This window comes from Molossus molossus, unplaced genomic scaffold, assembly GCF_014108415.1.
Source record: "Molossus molossus isolate mMolMol1 unplaced genomic scaffold, mMolMol1.p scaffold_m16_p_11, whole genome shotgun sequence".
Lineage (NCBI taxonomy): Eukaryota > Metazoa > Chordata > Mammalia > Chiroptera > Molossidae > Molossus > Molossus molossus.
In genome coordinates, this window is record NW_023425346.1 from 41,218,776 (window position 1) to 41,245,203 (window position 26,428).

A 26,428-nucleotide genomic window follows, 5' to 3' on the forward strand; every position below is an offset into this window, starting at 1 on the left:
TGATTCAAGTCATGAGAATATTTTACAACCCTATATTTATACAAATCATTACTCAGTGAAAATAAAAACATAAAGTAGAATTGTGCATATAGTGAGTTTTATTTAAGCAAACACACTGATCAGTTGAAAATACAGTAATATACTTATATGACATACTTGTATATTGTACTTGTATAATTGTATTTAAAAACACATGTAAAAATATTTTATATGAACTAGACAATAAAATGCTAAATATCATATAAGAAAGTAGGTTTTTCAAAGAATTATCAATTAAGATATATTAAAATATAATTATCTTACTCAGGAATTATTAACAACTTTGATTTTAATTTAGGAGGCATTTGTATAACAGTATTCTACACAGTATTTAAAGATATTTGTAAGTACAGACTTTTTGTGTAATACTTTGGTATATTTTAAGAAAATGTACTGTAGGTTTTATTCTTTTAAAGCATTATTTCATACCTATAAACTATATTAGAAATAAAATATTTTTATTAAAATATAAAATATAAGGGTTTCCTCAATCACGTGATTCATAACATTTTCATTTGTTTAAACTTAATTTTCATATTTTAAGTGTAAAATTAGACCCCTTTAAAAAACTTTCCCTCATCTACTCATACTCCGTGTGTGACTATATGACAATGCCATTTTTATTCTTTATAACTATCTTCTATAAATGGCTTTTATTATTAATCTTATTTATACTTTTGTTTTGCCTACACCCTGAGGTAAGCCTGTGACTCTTAAATTATATTTATGTCTTTGAGATTTTAAGTACAAGTTGCTGTCAAAAGAAATGTATTGTCCTAATTATGCCCAGAACAAACACCTAAGAGACCCAGTAGAATCGTAAAATGCAAAAGACATAGGCATCTTTGCAACATGGTCTCTTAGAAATGGCTGTTTTGCAATCTGATAAGTTGTAAAACTTTACAATAACAGGTCATTCTACCACATTCTTTGTTTGGGTTTTAAACTTCTATAATTCTAAAATAGAATAAATGTATTTCATACATTTGTTATTATGTTATAGACTTCTAGAAACACTTTCATTTATGCTTTTAGAGTGCCAAATAATATTTTCATGTGAGTAAAAAACTGATTAAAAATTTTGCCCTATATATCTAAATAGGGCTGTTTAGGACATTCTAAATTTAATACTTCCAGTCAAGATGGCAGCGTAGGTAAACGCGGTATCGCGTCCTCCCACAACCACATCAAAGTTACAACTAAGCTACAGAACAACCATCCTTCAAAACCACCTGAAATCAAGCTGAATGGAAGTCCTACAACTACAGAATTAAAGCAGCAGCCACATCCAGAGGGGCGGAGGGGCGGAGGCAGAGGGGCTGGTCCCACACCCACGTGTGGCGGATAAAAATCAGGAGGACACCTCGGTTGGGAAGGCCCTCCCTGAGGACTGAGGGGTCCCCGTCTCACACCAGGCGCCCCGCTCAGGGTTCCAGTGCAAGGAAGAGAAGTCCCCATAACTTCTGGCTGGAAAAACCAGCGGGAACTGAGGCTCAGGGAAGCTGAAGCGGCTGGAGCCCCAGGCAGCTCCTTAAAGGGCCCGCGCACAGACTTATCGGACTCTCTCCCTCTAAGCTTGGAGGGGAGGCAACTCGAGGGGCGCCAGAAACATACAGGGAAGAACTGAGCTGCTTGGCATTGGAGCGAAGGCTGGAGAGGGGGCTTTCTCCTGGACAAACGTGCTGTCAGAGGCCTTTGTTCCTTTGTTGAGCGCTGCCCTAGGGTGGCAGACAGCGGCCATATCTGGGACTCCAGCAACCTGGCTCACACTGGTAGCCCCGCCCTGCTGACTCCCTGAGGCCCTGCCGCACCCAACCTTCAGGCCCACCCAAGCTGTTGCCAGTTGCTTTACCATAGGATTGGCCTGTCTTGGATCCTGCTTCAGGTTTTCCTAAATTCTTTCAAACAAGCAGCATCTGGTCTCAGATAGCCCCATATCTCTAGTTAAGTACTACATAGAAACAAACACAGGGAGGCAGACAAAATGAGGAGACAAAGAAAGAGGTCCCAAATGAAAGAACAGAACAAAACTCCAGGAAAAGAACTAAGCGAAATGGAGATAAGCAACCTAACAGATGCGGAGTTCAAAATACTACTTATAATGATGCTCAATGAACTTAGTGAGAACCTCAGCGAACTTAGTGAGGGCCTCAACAGCATAAAAAAGGACCAGTCAGAAATGAAGGATGCACAGTCAGAAATGAAGAAGGCACTAACTGAAATAAACAATAATTTACACAGATTCAATAGTAGAGTAGGTAAAGCCAAGAAGCAAACCATCGATTTGGAATATAAGGAAGCAAAAAACACCCAATCAGAACAGCAAAAAGAAAAAAGAATCCAAAAAAAATGAGGATAGTGTAAGGGCCTCTGGGACAACTTCAAGGGTGCCAACATTCGCATCTTGGGGGTGCCAGAAGGAGAAGAGAGAGAACAAGAAATTGAAAACCTATCTGAAACAATAATGGCAGAAAACTTCCCTAACTTGGTGAAGGGAACAGACATACAAGTCCAGGAAGCACAGAGAGTCCCAAACAAGATGATCCTCAAGAGGCCCACACCAAGACACATCATCATCAAAATGCAAAAGGTTCAAGACAAAGAGAGAATCTTAAAAGCAGCACAAGAAAGGCAGTTAGTTACCTACAAAGGAGCCCCCATAAGACTGTCAAGCTGATTTCTCAAAAGAAACTTTGCAGGCCAGAAGGGAGTGGCAAGAAATATTCAGAGTGATGAAAAGCAAGAACCTACAACCAAGATTCTCTATCCTGCAAAGCTGTCATTTAGAATTCGATGGCCATATAAAGAGTTTCCCAGACAAGAAAAAGCTAAAGGAGTTCATCACCACCGAACCGTTATTATATGAAATGTTGAAGGATATTTTTGAAAAAAAAGATAAAATATATGAACAAACAAAATGGTAACGAATACATATCTATCAACAATTGAATCCACAAACAAAATGAACAGGCAGAACAGAAACATTCTCATAGATACAGAGAACATTTTGTTGGTTCCCAGATGGGGGGGGGGGGGAGGGATAAGGGACTGGGTGAAAAAGGTGAAGGGATTAAGAAGAACAAATTGGTTGCTAGACTGACAAACCTCAAAGGGAAGGGGGCTAGGGAGTGGGAAGAAATAAACCAAAGAACTTATATGCATAACCAATGGACACAGACAACAGTGTGGGAAAAGGTGGGAGGGGGGCAGGAGTGGGGAGGAGGGGGAAAATGAGGAACATCTGTAATACATTCAACAATAAAGATTAAAAAAAAAAAGGACATTCTAAATTTAATACATTTGCTGTCAAATGGTGTTTCAACTTTAAAATAGTATTTAAATGACGTCCTAAGACATCAGTAATATTTTCATACAGAAAATTATATTACTACGATTAAGAAGATGAAAAGATGTTTATTATAAATGACGTATATTCCAAGAATCCACATTTAGTTCAAGAATTTCTGCATCTGTAAAACTAGGGTTTGGGGGAATGAAAGCCAAAACAAAATTAGTAGGAGGCATACTATTTACAGTCATTTGTAGGCAGTCTTAAGTTATTGCCCCAAAATTTAACCAATATTAGTAATGTAAAATATGTTCTAATATTCCTTTTATATTATGATAGGCTTAATAAGTCTTATCTCTGATAGGTCAAAGGTCTTTTGTGAACTGACCTTGAAAAATCAGAAAGTTCCCTGTGAAATCCTAATATTAATTTATGACAAGGCAATATTTCTCTAGAAACATATACTTACTTCTGCTTTCTTACGAGCTTCCATAGCCTTCATAAGCATCATGTGTTGTCGCCTTCTCTCTCGTTCCTATTAGGCCAGATAAAATTAGGAAAATAACTCAATTATTGTTAATTTTCATAATTTGATTTTCAAATGGACAAAACAAAACAGAACAAAAAAAACTCAGTATAGCATGTTTAGCATTTATAGACAAGTCACAGTAAATACTAAATATAAGACAAGAATGGCCAGTCTGTGCATGTTTTAGTTCAGGTTTAGAAAGCAAATACAAGAACAATCAAAAGCAAAAAAGGTAAAGCAATGAACATGGAGACAGTGTAAACAGAAGCATACAAGATTTACTTATGGTCAGTTGTGATGCTCCTTCAAAAGCTGGCAGAACAAAAAGCATAATGGTTGGCTGGAACAGGCCAGTTACCTTACATCTGCTATTAGAAAAACCACAAATATGTACTATAGCCAATTAAACTGAAGGTTGAGGTGTTCTTAAGTTTTTAGATCAGGCAGAAAGTGATTTAAAATCACTTTAACTTCATGATCTTAAAATTGTTTATTTCAAGTACACTATCATTTTGTAAATCCAATAAGCCACCAACAAATTAAATATTTTTTTAAAGCTTTTATACCAATTTATACTAGTCGTGGCTCATACACTAACACCAATGCAACAGGATATTCCTATTTACTGATGTCTGCCAGTTGATGCATTATTTAAAGCCACAAAAGCTGCACCATGGGGTAGTAAGTGGTATCTAAAAGGCACAGTTTAAAAATAAGGTAAGCACTAGCTTACTCTGATAATCTCATTTTCTTTAAGATAAAAAAAAAAATCACATAATTATAATATTTCATCATTTTTTTGTTTAAATATATGTTGTCCCCTAAAGGGATATTTCTAAAATTAATTCTAAAATTTGTCTATAAAACCAGAATATACTTCATATTCTCTCATCAACCTAACTCAAAATTCCCATTGTATTCAATGGCAGTTTTGTGTCTAGAATGATGGGAGAATATGGGTAATAATTGTCTCAAATTGTATAGTGATCTAACTTTCACTGTGACATCAGTAATGTAAATTTTTAGACAGCAGCCTTATATAAGGCTGCACATTCAATTAAAAATCTTGGAGATGTATCATACTTCTTTACAGACAGACAAGCAGATGTATGCAATGCACTGTGCTGTAAAGCCATGCAGCAGTATGTAATATGACAGCAGCCAGTGCTACACTTTATGCATTGCTATGACAACCATATATCACAACCAAATCACAATGCGGTGTTAGATGTACAAAAATAAACATACCCATACCATATCTAGTCTATGCCTCTCCAACTCCTGGTAGAAAGAGTTGGCACAACATTATGAAACAGAAATCACAGAGTCACGAAACCAACTTTTAACCCCCCAAAAGACACCAATACCAAAGCAAGGCAATAAACTGAGATGAAGGAAAAACTTAAGCAGGAATTATATTAGAAATATTTAAGAAAATATTTAGAAAAATTTTTCCAAAACAGATTTAAGAAAAACGATAAAATGTACATTTCAACAATTATATAACTATATATATACAGACCTGATGCTTCAGAAGAACAGCTTGTTGTCTTCTCATTTCTTTTTCCTTAAAGATAAGAAACTTTTAATATAAGATTTTGAGGGAAGATTTAGGGCATGGTACAAGTATTAAAAATTCCTTTTCTGAGATTCTATCATCTTCCACTAGGTTGAAACATATAAAATTGCAAATATTCAATCATTTTTATATTATAAAATGGCAATTTCATGTGGTTCTACCTACTACATAAAAACTGTGTATCTGATAGTAGCAAGGATCTTTCTGCAGTAATCATTTAAACTTAAAACTCAGTGACCCAATAGCACACTTCAATGGCATGCACATTCATTGAACTGACTAGCGTGATGGTCAGAGCATATCAGATACACCTGGCACATGTATTTTTTATTATTTTAATACATTATGGCACAACCCTCATATCTAGTTGATTAGAACTCTCTAAATTTTTAATATAAATTCACAAATATATTCTATAATTAACAGCAGCTATATCATTTCTACATACTATATTTAAATGAGAGAGACAAGAGACAATGGGATCAGTTTGAGATTTTCGCGCCCACATATGATTCAAGGCACCACCATCCCAAGGGGGTAGGGGTGTAATACAAGCAATTCTGTAAATGTCACTAATTTAAATATTTTATAAAGGTAAGATATGGATAAAATTAATATTAAGGGTAGCCATGAAAGGGGGTAGAAATCTAAAGAACAAAGTAGGAGAGTAGAGTCTATGTGAAAAGGTAACATAGTTCTCTGGCTTTGTAAGATCCATTGTGGTGGCTGTTACCAAAGCCATAGGATCACTCTGCTGTCCAATATTTCACTAATCAATTATCCAAAAATTGAAAGGTAAGGAGTGGAATGTGTATGGTACAGGTGTCCAAGTCTCTCACACTTCATGCTAGAAAATCAAAACCAAAACACCCCCAAACAATATCTGAAGTTAAAATAATTAACAATGGCTAATTTTATTATTGGTAAATAACAGTTGATAAAAAGTTAGGTTTTTGTTTCTATGGCCTTTTCACTTTTTAATAGTTAAAATAGGACATTAACAAAGAGAAAGTTATAATCTAAGGAGAGAATCAGATTTGGGACACATTTGAAACAAACATAAATGACACAAAATAACTTTGGGGAGATCATTCTAATCCAACAAAACCATACACAGATATTATGCAATAGTTTGCATTTCTGATTTGATGTCTGCTATTCAAAGAGCTCAAAGCATCACATAAAACCTGTATAATGAAATAAAAATATATAAACATACACTAAACATACAGTAAAAGCACACATTATGTACAGGTTGCATCTCTGCTAAACACCTTTTTAGTCATTTTGAGGACAGCTATTTTTTTTTTTTTCATATAACTGATACTCAGATAACATCATATAGTTTTTATTTTTGAAAAAACAAAAGCTCTGATTCCCATCTAAACTAACCTTTATTCGTTTTTCGGCCTCCAATAATTTGGCATTTGCCGCTTCTTCCTTCTTTTTCTTTTTTGCCTGTGCATGCAAAACAGGTCTCAAAGTCATGCAACAGCACCACAACTTCAAAGTAAGCTCAGACTTGAAAACAAAACTACATGCCTCACAAGGTACAGAACAATATGTAACATATATGCAGACAAGAACAGGTTTCCCACAGTAAACAACATTATATTTAACATACTAATTTTATTTCTAATATATAAACATTAAGATATACAAAAAAATTCTTAAATTCCATAAGAGTATGTCAGCCTTCCTTATGTTCTTCTTACTCTGTTAAAAGTGAAATAATTGGTGTCTGTTATGTTACTTTAAATTTTAATCACAGAAAAAAATAATTCTATGTCACTCATTTTCAGATTTTTAAAAGTAAAACATGATCACAATAAAAATTTAAATAGTAACATTTAAATAAAACAGTAAATCTGATTTTTCCTAGCTGTAAACTGTGGTTAAATTCAAGGGTTGTTTTTTTTTGGGGGGGGGGGTTAAAAAATGGAAACAATCTTTTATGAAGCACATTTTGAGTATCAAAATCATGCTATCAAATCTGAGCTTCATAATATTAAGTCATTAACTCTCTAGTAGCTTCATAACTATTATTCTCAATTTACTTTAAGATAGTAATATTTTCTATTGGAGGGATTTAAATTAATTTGAAATGAGAAAAGAAATAATATATCTATTTCCAGAAAAAAAACCACTGTAACATGGAAAATTAGCTATCTGGAGCCCTCAGGGAATAAATCATTCTATGTAGCAATAGTTTCTGGAATAGATAAGAGGTTATAATGAATAACTTTAAACATTAAAAGTTTATTTTCACTATTTTAGATGGAAATAATTTTGAAACATTTCCCTGCTTAGACACAGTACACTAAAAATTTGACTTTTTCTTGATGACTCGGGGCAATTATTCTAAATATCAGTTATTATATGCACAGTTTGACAGAATAATGCCTTTCAACTATTAAGTTGTTGAAAGTTGCTTGCTATTCAACTAAAAGATTACAGACTGTTGCTAGGCTTTTAAATTCCTAGATACGCTGGTTGGAGTTTTTCTGTATTTTCCTTGCTGTCTTTTTGGCTATTGCTTTTGCTGATGCCAACTATGTCCTCTAACCCTATTTGCTTGTGGGGAAGAGAAATATATTAGAAACCATAAAACTAAGCTGGTTAAACATTTAAAATTTACTTTTACAATATTTTATTTCTAACTTAAAAGAAAATATCTGATTATAAGTCCTGATGACTTCTATAAGTAAAGAAAATGAATTTTAGCACATGATCTTTATATGACAACCATATTGGCTGTCCAGAGGTTTTCCCTTTTTCTTTTTCTCATATCCTTGGTTTTCATTGCTGGGATCAAATGAGCTTGCTAAATAAGGTTCATATAAGGTCTTACTATATACATTATATTTAAAGAGAATTTCTGATGGATATATTAATTTAAATGAGTAACAGAACTTGTCTGTAAAACTTTTATTTTTGCAGACCTGAAACTATGTGACTATATTACTTCAATTATATCAAATTTAAGAATTCTACCTCTAGAATTTGCTGGGCTCGAAGTTCTTTTTCCATTCTGATTTGCTGTATTCTCTTAATTTTTTCCTGTAGGAAAAATTATGATAATTAAAGATAATAAAGTAAACTAATATCTAGGTGAAAAGTATTCAAGTGGAATCAAATAATTTAAGATATAAATACAAAATTACTAAAGGTTATCATGGTGGATATAACATTTAATTATTTAGTTTTACATTATATATATGTTCATGTCAATTAATGTAATGCTATAAAATTTCTCAAAACAATTTATAAAATACAAGTGTTAAGTAAATATATAGAAACCAGGTAAATGAAGCTGAGTTTATTCTTTTAATCTGTGGATCTTTATAAATATATTCAATTACAAAAAATACTTACTTTGAAATAAATATAGGTCAGAATGGCAGAAAAAGTAGTATATCAGAAATCAGAAAGCCTAAGCTAGCCCTGGCCAGTTTGGCTCAGCGGTTAGAGCGTCGGCCTGCTGTCCGGAGAGACCCGGGTTCGGTTCCCGCTGAGGGCACGTACTTCGGTTGCAGTTTGTCCCCGGCCCTGGTTGGTCGTGCGGGTGGCAGCCACTCTATGTGTCCCTTCACGTCGATGTTTCTCTCTCTCTCTCCCTTCCTCTCTCTCCCTCCCACTCTATCTGTACAAAAAAATGGAAAAATATCCTCGGGTGAGGATAAAAAAAAAGAAAGCCTAAGCTAGTTCTATTACTGCCAATCATTGCATGATCTCGAGCAAATAACTACTCTTGTATAAAATAAGGAGAGTTGCTTGAGCTTTCTCAGTGTCATACTTAAAAATGCTTTAGAAGAAGTTGAATATCTTATCATGCAATGCTTTTCCTATTCAAATTTAAAAATTACTTCATCTACTGATAGTTAATTTTGTAAACTACATAAGAGAAGGATATTATAGATATATAATAGAATGCTAGATATACTGCAATAATGCTTTCTTCATTTTTCAGCAGTAGTAATTTATAATCTACTTTTTAATTCAGAGCATTCAGAAGCATTGGGGCAAACATTATTCTATATAACTTAAATTTAATATTTTACTAGTCCTTTACATATTTTAGAACAAGCTTTTGTTTTTCAAATTTGAACATTTAGGCACTATCCTTCATTACTGATACACTAATTTCAAAAGTTTGATAGTTGTGCCCTGGCTGGTTTGGCTCAGTCCAGAGAGACCTGGGTTTGGTTTCCACTAAGGGTGCGTACCTCAGTTGCAGTTTGTCCCCGGCCCTGGTTGGTCGTGCGGGTGGCAGCCATTCGATGTGTCCCTTTCACCTCGATGTTTCTCTCTCTCTCTCTCTCCCTCCCACTCTATCTGAACAAAAAATGGAAAAATGTCCTCGAGTGAGGATAAAAAAGAATAATAATAATAATAAAAGTTTGATAGTTGTTCAAGAAGTTAACTTACATTCAAACTCTAATAGGATATTAAAAGTACACAAGTTTATGTTTGGTAATCATTTCTTAGATAACTTGGAAGAGGCTTGGTTTAAAAATGAGGTGCATTTTAAATAATGAAAATGAAAACTTTCTAAATAAGATACATAACATTAATATGAAATACAGTTATTCAGTTATTTCAGAAATCAAAGTGAAAATAATGTATTACATATACAAATAGATCCCCAAAAGAACACCTGGGTTTAAAAACAAGTTCCAACGTGTAAACTTACCTGTTGTTTCATAATCTTTATCTGTTCTTTTTGCTTTCGCTTCTCCTCAGCAGCCATTATTGCTATGATGAAAAACCAAAGCACAGATACCATCAGAAAAGGAATGAAGCCTTCTACGAATTCCCCAATACTTACTCTTCAAGTTTATGTTATCATTTAAATCACTCACCTTGTTGTTTTTTAGCTTCTTTGGCAACCCGAGCCTGTTCCTGTTTTTGGAGTTTTCTCAAAAGCTTTATTTGTGCTGCTTGCCTGGCTATTTCTGAAAAACACAAAATTTCAAAAAAATATAGTAACTTTACATAACTGCCAATTAAATACCTCTTAAAAACTCTGTAAAACTGGTAACATCATGAAGGACATACGTTTTAAGAAAACTGCCTAAGATTAGATGCCAAGTAGGAGAATGGTGTGGTAGGAAATGTCATGTTCATCTCCCCTAGAAACTGCCAATCTATTTCATCAAATGTGATCCCATACATGACAGTATCCAAACATAATGCTTCTCTTCATTCTTATCACAGAGAATATTCTAAGTACATTTTTTTTCACATTTCATGTAATCGCCACATAGTAGGAAAGTAGCTGCTAATATGCAAAAAAATGTGATTTAGCTTAGTCTTAAAATAACAAAATGTATAAAAAAGAAAAAGAACCCAAAATAAAACAAATACAAAGCCACCCCAAACTAATACTTCAATCAGCTATATGAATTGTAAAGCTGCTGAATCCAGTGAAATTTTCATTTATGAAGGAGGAACTAAATCTCCTTAAAAAAAAGAGTATAAAGTAAAGAACAACTTAGTTCTCATCATTTTTAAGGACAAATGTATGACTGGAATAGAGTGACATAATTAATGATCCCAGTTCTTCATTCCTCCCTCTATCCATGTCATTTGCAATGTGACTCTACAGCTCCTTTCATCAAGACATGGAATTTATTTTCTTGTCCCTTGATTCTGAGTTCAGCCATGTGATCTTCTTTGGCCAATAGTATGTTAGCAGTTGTGATGCAAGAGAAGTTGGAAAGGTGTACTTGTACTATTTTGACTTTTATTCTTGTGCCTTGCCCTTTACTGTAAGGACGTGTTTGGGCTAGGCTGCTGGGGGTTGAGACACATGGAGTCTGTGACTGCCCATATGTGAACAAGAACAACCAAGATCAGCAATGCTGCCTAACTTACCTACAGCTGATTCCATCTGCACAGGCAATTAATGCTTAGTGGTATACACCACTGAGGTTTTGTGGTTGTTTTTCTCCCCAGCATTACTGTGGCAATAGGTAACTGATATAGAAAGCATAATGTCACGCTTTCTCTGCTAGCAAACTTGGTTGGAACACTTCTAACCATAAAAGTGGCATATCATAATACCACTCATAAAATCACTTTACATTAGACATTGTTTTAAACTATGTAGCAGATGAAGTTTTCAGAAACCTGTGTATTTTTCCAACACCATTTACTGAATAGACTGTCTTTAGTCTATTGTATGTTTTTGTGCCTTTGTCAAATACTAATTGACCATATAGACATGGGTTTATTCCTGGGCTCTCTATTCTTTCAAATTAGTCCCAATGATCTATATGTCTGCTTTTATGTTAGTACTATGCTGTTTTGATTTCTATGGCCTTGTACTATAGTTTGATATCAGTATTTGGGCACTGTTGGTGGGAATGCAGATGGGTGCAGCCACTATGGAAAGTAGTATGAAGTTATCTCAAAAAATTTAAAATGGAACTACCTTATGACTCAGCGATTCCACTTCTGGGAATCTATCCAAAGAAACCCAAGACACTAATTTGAAAGAATATATGCACCCCCTATGTTCACTACAGTGTTATTTACAATATCTAAGATTTGGAAATAGCTGAGGTGATCATCAGTAGATAAGTGGATAAAACAACTATGGTACATTTACACAATGGAGTACTATTCAGTTGTAAAATGGAAGAAAATTTTACCCTTTGCGACAGTATAGATGGACCTGGAGAACATTATGCTGAGTGAAATAAGCCAGTCAGAGAAAGACAAGTACCATATGATTTCTTTCATATGTGGAATTTAATGAACAAACTGAACTAAGAAGCAAAATAGAGACAGACTCATAGATAGAGAGCAGGCAGACAGCTGGTGTGGGGAGGGGGTTAGAGGAATGAGCAAAAAAGACAAGAAAAAGAAAGAACTCATGAACATGGAGTAAAAGAATAAACCTATGGATTATATTCAGCAATAATGAATATGTTTGGGTAACACCTGAATTACTTGAGCTCTACTAATAATTTCCACCATTTATTGAATGTTGTATAAAATCTGCATAATCTTGTTTAATCTTTATAACAATCTTACGAGATAGGCAACATTATGCCCAGCCTACAAAAGAAATAACTAAGGCTAAAGGAAGTTAAATAGAAGAGCCAAGATATGAACCCAGATTTTTCCAACTCTACAGTCTATATGCTATTACTTCTGAATACCTTTAAGAAAATCTGAAAACTTTGAGATTTTAGATAAGAACTTTATGTCCTTGTAACAGCTGAGATGAAGTTGGTTACTCTAGCTGATTTTCTATCATCAAGACTTAAAAAAAAAACTTGAAAAAAGAAGAAGGAAATATACAGGTGTCTAATTTATCTAGTCAACTGCAAGTGTTAATTTAATGAAAGATGAAAGAGAGCTCGGCTGGTGTGGCTCAGTGAATTGGGCATCATCCCATGGACTGAGAGGTCCCAGTTCTATTCCTGGTCAGACCTCATACCCAGGTTTTGGGCTCCATCCCCAGTAGGGGGTGTGTAGGAGGCAGCTAATCAATTTTTCTCTTTCATTGGTGTTTTTATCTCTCTCTATATATAAAAGTAGACAGATGAAAGAGAATCTAATGATAAAGTACATCTAATAGTGTTCACTGTTAGAGGACTATAAGCATCATAACTATATAAAAAGGATCTCCTGTTCACTAGGTACTTTGAGAAATAAACATCTATAAAATGCTCCACAGAGTCCGAAAGCTCTGACAATAATATACCTGAAGGATATTGTTCTCATCTATGATAGTACTAGGTAAATATTTCACATTTAGGAATTGAAAGCTTTCACTGAATTCTGCTATAAAGATCTGAATATGTCTTAAAATTTAAGATGTGTTAAGTGGTTTAAAAATGTGGTTTAAGTATGACCAAGCTAAACTGATGCTCTATAAGAGAAGCATTTATATATAGTATAACACATTTCTTTGATTCTAGGATGTATTTTTAGACATGTCTGAAATCTGAACGTCTGATTTTCATATTCAAACTGTGTCAGACTCTATCCGTAGTCTTTGGGAAATTAGAGAGCTCTCATGTCACAATGCTTGAATAAACGTTCAAAATTTACATTTATTTTACTGTTCTGAACCCAAAATTCAGTCCAGTTTTTCAGTCTAGTTGAATCCTAGCAAGATAATACTATGGAACAAAAACTTCTAGAATCTCCCCAAACTGTTAATGTAGAAGCCTTTTAGAAATGATAAAGTAATCATTCCTACTTTCTTTTCTTCTAAAAAAAATGCATATTATACCTCATATATCTATAAATATTAGGATTATTCATTTACTGTTTTATATACATGTTAAGAAAGAGTATACACACAAACACACAATATGGTTAAAGGTAATAAAATTGGCAAAATGCAACATAATATAATAAGGGAGAACTATGTAACAGAATACAAAACAATTTGAAATCTACAGGGAGAAAAATCATTGGGTAAAAGATGAATAATTAACTTCTATAATGATAAATAAAATTTAGTTAATTTTGCAAATATAAAGTTGTCATTTTGGACACTAATCATTAATATTTGTATTAGATATGAAAAATCTGCGTGAAGAAGCCATGTTTTGGGTATCCGTTAATAGCAAGCTTTCTTGCAAACAATGCAAACAATGCACACTCCCTACAACAATACATTCTTCAGAAGAATCAGCTGTTTATTACAATACTCATTATAAAAACTCATGTATGGCTATATCTGTTCATATACTAACTTATTTTAAAAATCCTCACTAGTAAGTATTCAGGGGAGATGACAGTCTTAATAGAAACCACATAAAATAACATAAAAAGTATTTAACATACTAAGGCAGAGAAAAGCTTACAGGACATGAAGTTATGTGCCAGAGGCAGTTAACTTGCATGCCATTGGTAGAAGTCTGAATGGTGCAACCTTTTGGAGATGGTACCTGCCTGTCGTTTACCAAAACTAAAAATGCACACGTCCTTTGATTCAGAGATTCTACCTCTAGAATTTTACACCATAGACAGTCATACCTGTAGAAGGATGTGAAGGTTTGTGTAATACATATACAATGCAGCATCATTTATAATAGCAAAGATCAGAAAACCTCTTAAACAGTCATCAGAGAGACTGATCAAATGAAGCAGTATGTGGCACCTCTCACTATTGTTCACCCATGAAAAGCCTAAGGTGGATTTACAAGCCTTGATACAGGAAGATGTTCAACAAAAATCACATGGAAAAAAAGCAAGCTGAATAGTATATACATTCTAAGTCCATTTGTTTTGGAAATCAGAAAGGATATTATTTGTATTACAACATGATATCTATGCATATTTATATCTATATTATATACATGAGTGTGTATGTGCACATTTCTGGATAAATTAACAAAAACCTGTTAATAATTTAACTCAGTGTCTTTTATTTTAAAGTGAGTGAGAATAAGTGTCTTTTATTTTAAAACACTTTGTTCTATGAGCTTTTGTTGTGGATACCTGTTTTACAATAAAAAGAGAGCAGCTGCAAAAGAAGTCAATACTATGATGGTGTTCACATTAAATAGAAATAAATCAGGCTTTTTCTCTGGGTTGGGGGTGGAGAACAGAAGTAGTAAAATACTGTTTAGTCTTTTTTGTCAACTTTTATAATTAAACATTTATTTATATTGATATGTATGCTTGTGAATACAAGACACCAACACATATATTGATATACATTCAGACATCCTTAAGAGGCTCACATTTGTAACTTGTAACTCAGACTCTTAGCAGAACTATTTTAGATTAGTCAGCATTCTCTGTGTCAGATATAACAGGAAAATTTCATGTTGATAATTTGTAGTTTTAAGTCATAAATACATTTGAAGTTATTATGAGCACTTTGCACTCGATAAGTGATCATTTTTGTTGATCTTAAAGTGAATATATCTTGATTTAAATCTATTAGTTGGGCATTTTGAAAATATATGTGATATATCCAAACTACAGAGGAACCCAAACTAGAAGACTGGGGTTACTTACCAGTAATTGGAGTTCTCTGATTGAAAATTTACTCCACAGATCCACATATTTTGGAGTTATTCCCTTGTACCACCTCAAGGAATCGGGAGCTGTTAAAATGAGAATTTCCAGAAGGTTGGCACAACCTTAAGGTGTGTGCCAAGTGCTGGTTGATTCCCTTGCTGTGTGAGCCTTAAAAGCATATCACCCACCTTTGTCATTCTAAACACACAGGGCAGGGTGTGTTTAGCAGTGTGGCTCTTGAAAGGAGCTTACCTAATCAAAGAACTCCAGTTACCAGTGCGCCTCCTTATTTTCTCATTTTAATTTTTACACAAATATCTACATTTTAGAACTTGAGAGCAGAGTCAATCATTCATAAGTCAAAAACGTAAGGCATAATTTTTAGTATGATTATTGCAGTGTCAGATACAGTGTGCTTTTTACCTTGAGCTTGCAGTTTTCTTAACAATTTGGCATCTGTGTTTTCTATGAATTCAGCACCGCCAACATTTGGAGGCCGGCCTTTCCGACGTCTGATCCTGGACTCCTCCCTCGCCCGCTGTCTGTCTGGATTTGGTGGTCTTCCTCTACGGCCTTCCATTGCTCTGATGCGAGGAATGACATCCTCTTCTTTCAAAAGACACCACTGCATTCCCTTTTAATCAACATTTTAAAGAATTAATATGTTACAAAATAAACAATCAGTATGTCAGAAAATTCTAGGTAAATTTACAGACATTTTGAAATTTATGAAGCAGGTTCAAACCTTAAGAATCGTACTGCTTAAATTAAATTTGTTTGTATTTGTTCGTGGCCTTTGGCATATCTTTTGTACTCTTACTATAACGGCTTCAACTTGAAATCCCTGGAGAGAATTGTATCTACATCTATAAACATATAAATGTTAATCCCCATTTCCAAACTACAATGACCATATGTTGGCAAATAATTGAAAATACTAGTTGTGGGATGACACCCCATGGATTGCTTTTGTAGGTTATCAGTACAGCCAGACATTAGGCTACTTCAACAATAGATGAAAGCTTCTCTTTAGAGAAATATTACAGCTCATAAATCAAGAAGAAATGTAAGTGCTAAAATATCAGCATGTTGCAATATCTGATGAATTAATGGATCTAAGCACTGAACTTGCTTGGTTGCCAATCACCAAAAAGAGAGACAACCAGATAGACATTAGCTTCCTGAAGGAGTTCACTCCATCACCCCATCTCGTTTGTCTTCCTTTACCAAAAAATCAAAACTGGACTTCGTTATGCCTCTAGATTTAATTACTATAATTTCACAGAAAAAGAGGGTGAGAAGTATGTTAAGTTATACAGCAAAATCCAGTCTACAGGAAATTCTACAAATTACCCTATTTCTTCAACAAATACATTTCAAGAAGTAAATAGACTGTAAGCAGCCTTACAATATGTATTAAACAATCCCAAAGGTAAGTGGGGACCTTATCCAGATACTGATTCAAACAGACAAAGTGGTCAGAAAGTTATAACAATTATGGGACAACTGAAAATTTGAACAATGACTGATATTTGAGGATATTAAGAAATTATTATTTTAAAGTGTGCTAATGGTACACTGTGGTACTCTTGCAGAAAACAAGAGTCCTTATCTTTCACAGAAATAAATTGAAATACTTACAGATGAAATAAGACACGTAAGATTTGTTGCAACAAATTATGTAAAAGGAGAAGCAGATGGGGGTATATGGAAAACAACGTTTGCCATATTATAATTTCTAAAGCTGATGATGAGTAAGTACATGGCATATATTATTCTGTCTACTTTTGTGTCTATTAGAGAGTTCTAATTTTAAGTTTCCTGACACAAACACATATACCACCATAATGCCAGTGTATTATAGAAATAGTTCTGCTTAGTGCACAGAGGTAACCTGAGTCTGGTTTTCATTACCCTTCATAGGTCAATCAAAACAAATACAATGTGCCTGGTTGGTGTGGCTCAGTGGCTGAGCATTGACTCATGCACCAAGAGATCACTGGTTCAATTCCTGGTCAGGGCACATGCCCACGTTGTCGGCCAAGTCCCCAGTGGGGGGAATGCAGGAGATGGTCAATTAATGTTCTCTTATCAATGTTTCTCTCTCTCCTTCTCCCTTCCTCTCTCTCTAAAGTCAATAAAGAAAAAATATTTTAAAAAAACAAATACAATGTTATGTTTCCTCTTACTTATAGTAATAAGTCCAAAGTAATATGTTCATATATACAAAAGGCATCCTTTAAAAATAATCCTTCTAAAGAAATCGTTTTATTATATTATTTCTTTTTTTTTTTCAAAAAGATAATTCATTTAGTGTGAATGTTAAGGAAATTTTTATAAATGCTCTTTTTTCTCTTTTTTTGCATTTATCTTCAGATAGAGCGGGAAGGAGAGAAGGGAGAGAGAGAAAAACATGGATGTGAGAGAGACACACAGAGTGGTTGCCACCCACACGACCCTAATGGGGCCAGGGACAAACTGCAACCGAGGTACGTGCCCCTAGCGGGAACTGAACCCAGGACTCTCTGGTCCGCAGGCTGAAGCTCTAACTGCTGAGCCAAACCGGTCAGGGCTAAATGCTCTTTTTTTCTTAAAAGAATTGACAACTAGGAATTTAGCTTGAACCACTGTGGGTAATTCTGCAACCAAAACCAATAAAAAGCTCTTGAGTTCTATTTTATATCATGATTCCTAACCCAGGGCAAGGAGTCTATGAATATCTCATTCAATGGGTACTAAAAATATAAATAATACTCCTGCTACCATAACTGAGGTCAGCTACATCCCACATTCCAAGCAGTATGCTGTATTTCAGGCATTGTGAATACATAATATATTTTAATCTTCACAACAGCACTGCCTAATAGAGTGGTTTTGGTTGTTCCTACAGTACAGCTGAGGGAATTCAGGCCCAGAGAGGTTAAATAATTTCCTGAGGCAATAAGAAACAGAACTGTGATTCACCTCATGAATGTCTCACTCTAAACCATGCTCCTGACAACTACATGTACTTCACTGACATCACAAACATGTTCTTATACTTGACAAGCGACTGATCGTGATATTCAACCATGAAATCACAGCCAAGACAATGTCAAGACAGAATTGTGTCAGAAAAAAACACTAAGGCATATAGTCCATATCTACACGTTAAAAATAATAACTATATTAATTCTTTTCAGTAATTCCCATGTCAAAAATAATTTTAAAAATTCTGAGGAACATAAGTATATTTGCTGAGATTTCAAATGAAGTCAATAGGAACAATAGTTGTATTAACTATATTTTTAGGCCATAAACCACTAAGAAGGAAGCCATCAAAACGATTTTATGTTCACCAGTATGGGAAACTTTTGATTAGTTCAGGTTTCCATTTTTCTGTTATGCTCTTAGGCACCAAGGCAGCATGCATCACATAAATCGAAAAATATAAAAGTGACATTTATGGCACTTGGAATAGGGGAGAGAGTAACTAACAAAAGAGTCTGTTAAGGAGTCTGCATTCAGTTTTTAAGGTAACTTATTAATAATAAAATCAACCTTTAGCCAAGATTCAGAACTTGATCAATGTATTTTTAATCCAGTTACACTTTTTTTGTTGTTAATCCTCACCTGAGGATATTTGTCCATTGATTTTTCTTTTCTTTAGACAGAGTGGAAGGGAGGAAGGGAGAGAGAGACATTGATGTGAGAAAGACACATGGATTGGTTGCCTCTCCCATGACCCAACCACGGCTGGGGAATCAAACCTGCAACCCGGGTACGTGCCTTTGAGTAGGAATCGAATCCAAGACCCTTCTGTCTTCGAGCTGATGCTCTAACCACTGAGCAAAACCAGCCAGGGCTCCAGTTACAATTTTTAATAATATTTTTGTTCATTAAGTAAAACATACCTATGTCAATAAAGGAACAAAATATTTGGGGACCAGAACTTACCAGAGAAATACAGTAACATTATCATTTACATTTTGCCCTTAGCATTTAAAAAAAATAGTTTGTTGATTTTTTAGAGAGAGAGGGGAAGAAAAAAGGAGAGCGAGAGAAACATCGATGTGAGAGCAAAACATGGATTGGTTGTCTCCTGCACACCTCCTACCTGGGATTGAGCCTGAAACTCAGGCATGTGTCCTTGACCAAGAATTGAACCTGCAACCTCTAGTGCATAGGGTGACGCCCAACCTACTGAGCCACACTGGCCAGGGCTGCCCTTGGCATTTATAAAGTAAACATTTTCTAAAGGTATTGCATATATTGAGCTATATGTAATATCTTCTGACTTCTGGATTTAAAAAATGAGAAATGGATTATTAGAAAAATCAGAAGTTATATTATAGTTTTAACTCACTGAGTAGCCAAAATAACTGTGGATATAAAAAAAAGTATATTTCACCCTGGCCAGTTTGGCTCAGAGGTTAGAGCGTCAGCTTGTGGACTGAGTGGACTGAGGGTATTGGGTTTGATTCCTGGTCAAGGGCACAAACCAAAGTTGCAGGTTCGAACACCGTCCCCAGTCAGGATTGTGCAGGAGGCAACCAATTGATGTGTCTCTCTCACATTGATATTTCTTTCTCTCTCCCCCTTCCACTGTATCTAAAAATCAATGAAAAAATGTCCTTGGATGAGGATTAAACTGAAAAAAAAGTTTTTTTCTCAATAAGCTTTCCCTGAAAAAAGCAAATACAAGTTACATCACTTGATTCAGTTGCTATTAACATTTTTGTCAATCAAAAATTATGCATAAAAATAGTTAATTTTTTTCTTAATTTCTAAGAATAAGATAGCAAATGGTTCCTTAATATAATCTTTCTTGACTAAGATTCAAAAGGTATGGATAAAAAGAAAATTGATGATCAACAGTACAGAGATAGTGACAGATTACATCTATTATACCATTGTAATTCTGCTTTCAAGAGTTACTAATTTGTCCGGCTGGTGTTGCTCAGTGGTTGAGCATTGACCCAAGAATTAAGAGGTCACTGGTTTGATTCCCAGTCAAGTTGTGGGCCCAATCCCTGGTGGGGAGCATGCAGGAACTGGCCAATCAATGTTTCTCTCTCTCTCCCTCTCCCTTCCACTCTCTAAAATCAATAAAAAATAAATAAAATAAAAACTAAAGTTTTAAAGAAAATGTTTACTTTAAATGAATTGTTTAGTTTTCTGTACTCAAAAAATAAAGATATTATAAATTTAATTTAAATAAAACTTTCTATTTCAACACTTCTATTGTTCTTCATAATCGATACTCCAAAGTATGGCTGAACAACTCAAGCACAACTGTCTGTTTTCACCTTATCTTACGAACCCTGAATTGTCTAACTAATTGGGTTCCTTACATTTCATCAAAAGCTAAAGTGAATTTCTGGTTTACCAGCAAAATGTTTGGATCTTAACCATGTGTTCTCAAATCTAGTTCCTGCTTCAATTTTATATCCTAGCTCTAGGTCGTCTTTTCTTTTGTTGCTCCTAGTTTATTTGATTTTATATACTTGTAGGTGAATTTATTTTGGGATGAAAGCAGTATATAAGTAAATGAAGTAAACAAGTCCACCAAAAGCCAGTTCACTGAATGATCTATTTGTCAAATCACTGGAGATTTTTTTTTTTTTAGTTTTAGTATCACCAAGACTTTGCTCCAGCGATTTTCCTTGGATTTGTAGTCCTGGGCCACCAAGTGTCCATTTCTCATGTTAACACTTGATGTGCCTAGTATTCTCATATGCTCAATGTTGTATAAGTGAATGGATGAACTTTACTCATATTTTTATGGTTTGGGACCTGCACATACCCCAGTAAAATAGCTGTAGTGAATGTTTTAAATCTGGGTTAAGGTATTTGGTCTGACAATTTTAGGTTTGTTAGTCATTTGGTAAGAATTGACCATTTACCAAAGAGGATTTTGCTAAATAACTACCAGTAAATTTAACCATAGCTTAAGTAAACAAAGTTAATATTTTTCACTACTTTTCTCTTTGAAAGTATACGTTCAGAACTCTTTACAACCTAATAATCAATTTATTTGTTAAGAAAACTTTTATACTATTATACCTAAACGGGGATTTATCTTAAAGACTTCCTCTAATATATATACTTCACATCACAGAGGAGGGAATTAAGGCCTAGAAAAGTAGGCTTCAGTTTTTCAAAGTAATATAGGATACAGAATTCCCTCCTAGGGATCTAAGAAAAATCTTAGGGTATAAGCAAAGCAAGGGCATCAAATATTTTTGACAGAACTTGACATTTCATATTTTAAGAAAACCATTAAAGTTAACATCATGAAAAAAATAAACATTTTGTTGGATTTCCTTACATCTATTTCACAGTTTAGTATTGTCTACTTTTAGCTACTTTATGGTGCCTGAGACAAGTAGTGAGTTTTATATACAATAAATTTTATAGCATCCTTAATTTTAAGGATTCTTAATTTAATCATCTAGTTTATTAATATCATATACTGAATAGCACTTTAAAGATGTGAAACAGTAGAGAAAGATGTGATTGGATACAATTATTTCCACAATGCTGACTATGCTTTCCAGTTACTCACAGTAGGTTACCTTCTAAGAGTCATGACTTTCAAAAATATCTCCTTAGTGCCACACTTGGATTCATATATTTGGCCTCCTGGTATGTCCTGTACCTAGTCATCAAAAATCCTACCTGGTAGATTAGTGACATGAATTTCCAGACTTTTGGATTTCTGGTAGTGATCGCTCATGTTCTCAGAGCCCCTAGATGCCCACAGCTATGTTGCATTAGGTGTGACAGTTAACAGCAGAGCTGAATTAGAACCCTGGTTGTTGACTCCCAATCTTTTGTTCTTTACTTATTTGAAATAATTACCAGCATTACAATCTTGCCAAAGACCATGTGTTGCCTGCTTTATTGTGAAAGTCTACCTTATTCCTCATTAACAAAGCCCTGACTTTAGCTGGACAGCATTGTGCTTAGTGTTTTACTTCCCCAAACAATGAGCTCCTAAGCCAGTGATCATAATTTCTCTGTTTTGTACTCTTCAGTTTCTGTATGAAGACTAAGTTTTCCTCAAAGCCAGGCTTCCAAGTTCATTTCTGCAGTGAAACGTGTTGATACTTTTCTTTATGAGAAATGCCTTTGGGGAAAATTTATTTGGAAAAAATAATGCCTGACACGTTAAGTATTTGCCACAAATATTTATTAAGAAAAGACTTATAGACATTTTTCTATTCTCATGGCCTTATGCCATTAAAGAGAAATAGGTTTTTTTTAAATACTTCTCAAATAAAAAAGCAAGATTTTCTTTGTCACTTTTAAGTTCTTCTTTCTTTGTCTCTTTCCTTTTCTTTGCCCTTTTAGCCTAAAAACAGTAGATATTCACTAGTCTATGCTTGTGAACTTCCTGGTTGAAAAAAAACACACCCACATAATTGTTATATTTATGCTTAAATGTTTTCTTGTCTACAATTCACGAAAAATACTTTTCATAGTATATTATCATATTTCAAGATAACTTTTCATTAACAATTTATTTTAAAGCCTTCATATATTCATAAAAATGTGAATACCTTTTACCTTTTTACCTAAGTATCATATTTATGTAATTAAAAATAACTAGTTTTTATTTACCAAGATATGTCTAGCTCAACCTTACTTTCTATTATTCTGACACTAAAAAACAAAATAAAATGAAAAAAAGGATAAAAATTAGGTTCAATAAATTCATTATAATGTGATGGAGAAGACTATGAAAGCTATTTATCTTACATCCTTTTCACTGGCTAAAATAGTTAATGGAATTTCGTTAGGAGGTAGCCAGACAGTATAGCATAGACTTACAAAGAGTATGTTTATAGACACTTTGTTCCATGGAGTCTATTATCCCTAAAGTCATGGTTTCTAGAGAAGCTGGAAGGAAGTGTTTGCTGTCTAAGTAGAAAGTGACAAGTAGCTGATTCTACAAATACACGGAAATAAATAAACCTGATAATGACTAGATTAAACCCACACACCCCCATTTATTGGGTCAATCTTATCTATTTACTTGAATTAAGGGCTTCTCTCTTTTATTATTTTTAAAGGTAATTATTAGATTGTTGTCCTGTAGTTGATAACTTTACTTAAATTTCAATAAGTATGAACTCTCATGCCTCTACCTCTAGTATTACTGTACTACATACACGCTGTTAGCCAAATTTTCAAGTTTCTTGCTGTTAACAAATATATGTATAATCACTTTGTTAAGTTCAGAAATATATTGAGTAAAAAAATGATTAACTTATACAAAATAAACCTGGTTCCCCACTGCAGATACTATCTTCTAGCAGACATTACTACCTCCTGAGCTTCATTTGTAAAATACAGAGTTTCAAAATACCACTGTTGCAATGTTTGACATGCCTTAAATGAAATTAGAATTTATAGGACTAATATTGGTGGGGGTTTTGGGTACATTTTAAAAGAAAAAAATATGATGGGGAAATTATATTTTCCAATACAAATGTTTTGTTAGGAGAGTGATTAGGATACAAATGATTCTCCAAATACAGCATTTCATTTGCTATCAAACACCGCAAAAGATACATGAAGCCTGAAAACTGTGGCAGTAGCATTTAAAATCATTGTTTATAACCACCATGAATTTGGAAAACTGAAAGATTAGCCTTTATTGGATTTTAAGGGGTAGAAGTATTTATTTTTTAATAAAAATTTTTTTCACATTATACATGCAATACAAGCAAATTTTAGAAATTATGAAACATGTAAAAACAGGGCTTTGGAAAAAGATCCATTGTACCACCAACCACTACAACCATCATTAAACTTTTGAGGCATTTTCTTCCAGTCTTTCAATGTGCATAGTTGCATTTTTCAATATATACAGGGCAGGGCAAAAGTAGGTTTAGAGATGTTCACATGGAAAATAATACACTAATTAATAAAGAAGAAGAAAATAAATCGTGTTTACGTACTCACATCTGTAAACCCACTTTTGCCCCACCCGGTGTGTAACCATCGTGCCATCTACATAATTTGTGTAGAGGCAAAAATATTGTAAACAGATACAGATCTTCACTGGGTAGTAACACTTCTTTGTCCCAAGCCATATTTTAAATCTTCTACAAAATGTAGGCCAATCAAAATTATTACACATCATAGCTACTCTAACAAAAATATATAATCTTTGTTCATTTTCATAGAATATTATATAATATATACATTTCTAATTAACTGTATGCTTATACATACTGATCATATCATATACAGAAATGTGTATGGTTCCACAACTATCTGCACCTCTAATTAACGTAACATTTTTTGGATTACTTACCCTTATTGTTGTTCTCTAAAAGTATCCTAAAATTAATCGAACTTATTTTTAAATTTTTTATTTATTGATTGACTTTAAAGGGAGAGAGGAAAAGAAAGGGAGAGAAAGAAAAAGAGAAACATTGATTTGTTGTTCTACTTATTTATGCATTCATTGGTTGACTCCTGTATGTGCCCTGACAGGGAATCGACCCCCAAAACCTTGGCACATCGGGACGATGCTCTAACTAACAGAACCACCTGGCCAGGGCTCCAAATAAATTTTTTTAACTGGGAGAAGTGCTCTCAAAATTGCTAACATTTTTCCTCAGCGTCTGCTGAAATGCTGGCAGCTTAACATATTCTGGATTTAGTAATTCATCATATTTCCTTGATTGAAATTGATCTCTCAGCAAGACAATATGCATTTGGAAAACACTGATTATGTTTAACAAAAAGTGAATGGATGTCGAAGAACAGTCTGCTCTGCCTAATGAGGCTTTAGAGATTAAGTCTAATTATCACTGATATAAAACTAAAAATCCTTTATGTATTGAACAGCAATTTGCTCAGCCCCCAGAACAAAAATCTATTGATCTGAAAAACATGAAGCTATCTTTGGCATAAATAAGGATTTGATAACACAAACCAAAGATTAAAAATGTGAATAATTTTTAAGTAAAATTATTATTGCCTTCTAATAATGCTCTGTGACTAAAAAACTGATTCAGTATATATGGAATATATAAAATTCCCCTGTGGTTCTAAAACTCTTGGTGACAAGAGTTAGTTTGAGTTAAACTTTAATAAAAAAAATAGAAAAATATAGAATATATTTTTATATATTTAAACAACTTAAAATAAACCTCAGATGAATATATTTTGGCATTTCAGAATTACCAGCAAAGAGACAAGTAGATGTGCACATAAATTTTTCCTTAAAAAGTACTCAACTATGAAAGATAGGTTATATGCTGAATGCAAAAGAACACTGTGAGAAACCTCGAGTTCTAGTTATGTCCTGCCTGTTCGAGGCTGTGTGATCTTGGAAAATTCCCTTAATCTTTAAGCTCTCAAAATACACCTCTTATAGAATGAGGAATGTCTTTTCTATCTCTATTATCAAATTAAAGGGTAAGATAAAATGGAAAAGCCTGCCTATCCACGATAGCAAATATTAATTGTCAGAAAAAGATTCTTTCTGTGCGCTATAATGGGCCAAAAGGAAGAAAGGTTCAATCAAGAAAGAAAAAAAATATCAACTTCAGCTGGCTGAACACTTTAACCTTTTGAAACATTTTCATGCATATGATCTCATTTTAACCTCACCATAATCCTCTGAAGCAGAAGTAAAATTATTATTCTATTTTGCAGATAAAGAAATTAAGGAAAAAGGGGGCATTATTTCTTATTGTTTGAAATCACAAAACCATTTCATGGATTAGCAAGAATCTAGGTCTTCTCACTCCTTAACCAGAACCTCTTTCAATGGAGCAAATAAAGTTAAAGGGAATAATAAGCATATGCAGTTGAATCCAAGTAAGAAACGAAAAGCAAAACATTAAAGGAAGAATATTTTTTTAAAAAACGAGGTCTCAGTGGTAAGTTCTTTGTTCTGATTAACAAGGTTATATATTTAACCCTCAAAGTCAAAGGGAGCTGTGGTGATATTTCCAGAACTGTGAAAAATTAATTTAAAAATTCAATTTCT

General features: G+C 33.9%; 1 protein-coding gene across 16 annotated transcripts in view; it reads right to left on the reverse strand.

Moving 5' to 3' along the window:
- Positions 1–26,428, reverse strand: part of BAZ2B (bromodomain adjacent to zinc finger domain 2B) — a 373,027-nt gene that overhangs the window by 48,203 nt on the left and 298,396 nt on the right. For 8 of the 16 annotated variants that reach the window (XM_036254455.1, XM_036254447.1, XM_036254460.1 and 5 more), the window contains 8 exons: positions 15,856–16,066; positions 10,299–10,391; positions 10,130–10,191; positions 8,431–8,496; positions 6,829–6,894; positions 5,380–5,424; positions 5,106–5,138; positions 3,798–3,863 (listed from right to left, as the gene is read on the reverse strand). In XM_036254455.1, coding sequence (XP_036110348.1) covers positions 3,798–3,863; positions 5,106–5,138; positions 5,380–5,424; positions 6,829–6,894; positions 8,431–8,496; positions 10,130–10,191; positions 10,299–10,391; positions 15,856–16,066 — 642 coding nt within the window. The remainder of the gene's footprint in view (positions 1–3,797; positions 3,864–5,105; positions 5,139–5,379; positions 5,425–6,828; positions 6,895–8,430; positions 8,497–10,129; positions 10,192–10,298; positions 10,392–15,855; positions 16,067–26,428) is intronic. The other 8 variants (XM_036254456.1, XM_036254457.1, XM_036254452.1 and 5 more) reach the window with 2 other exon arrangements.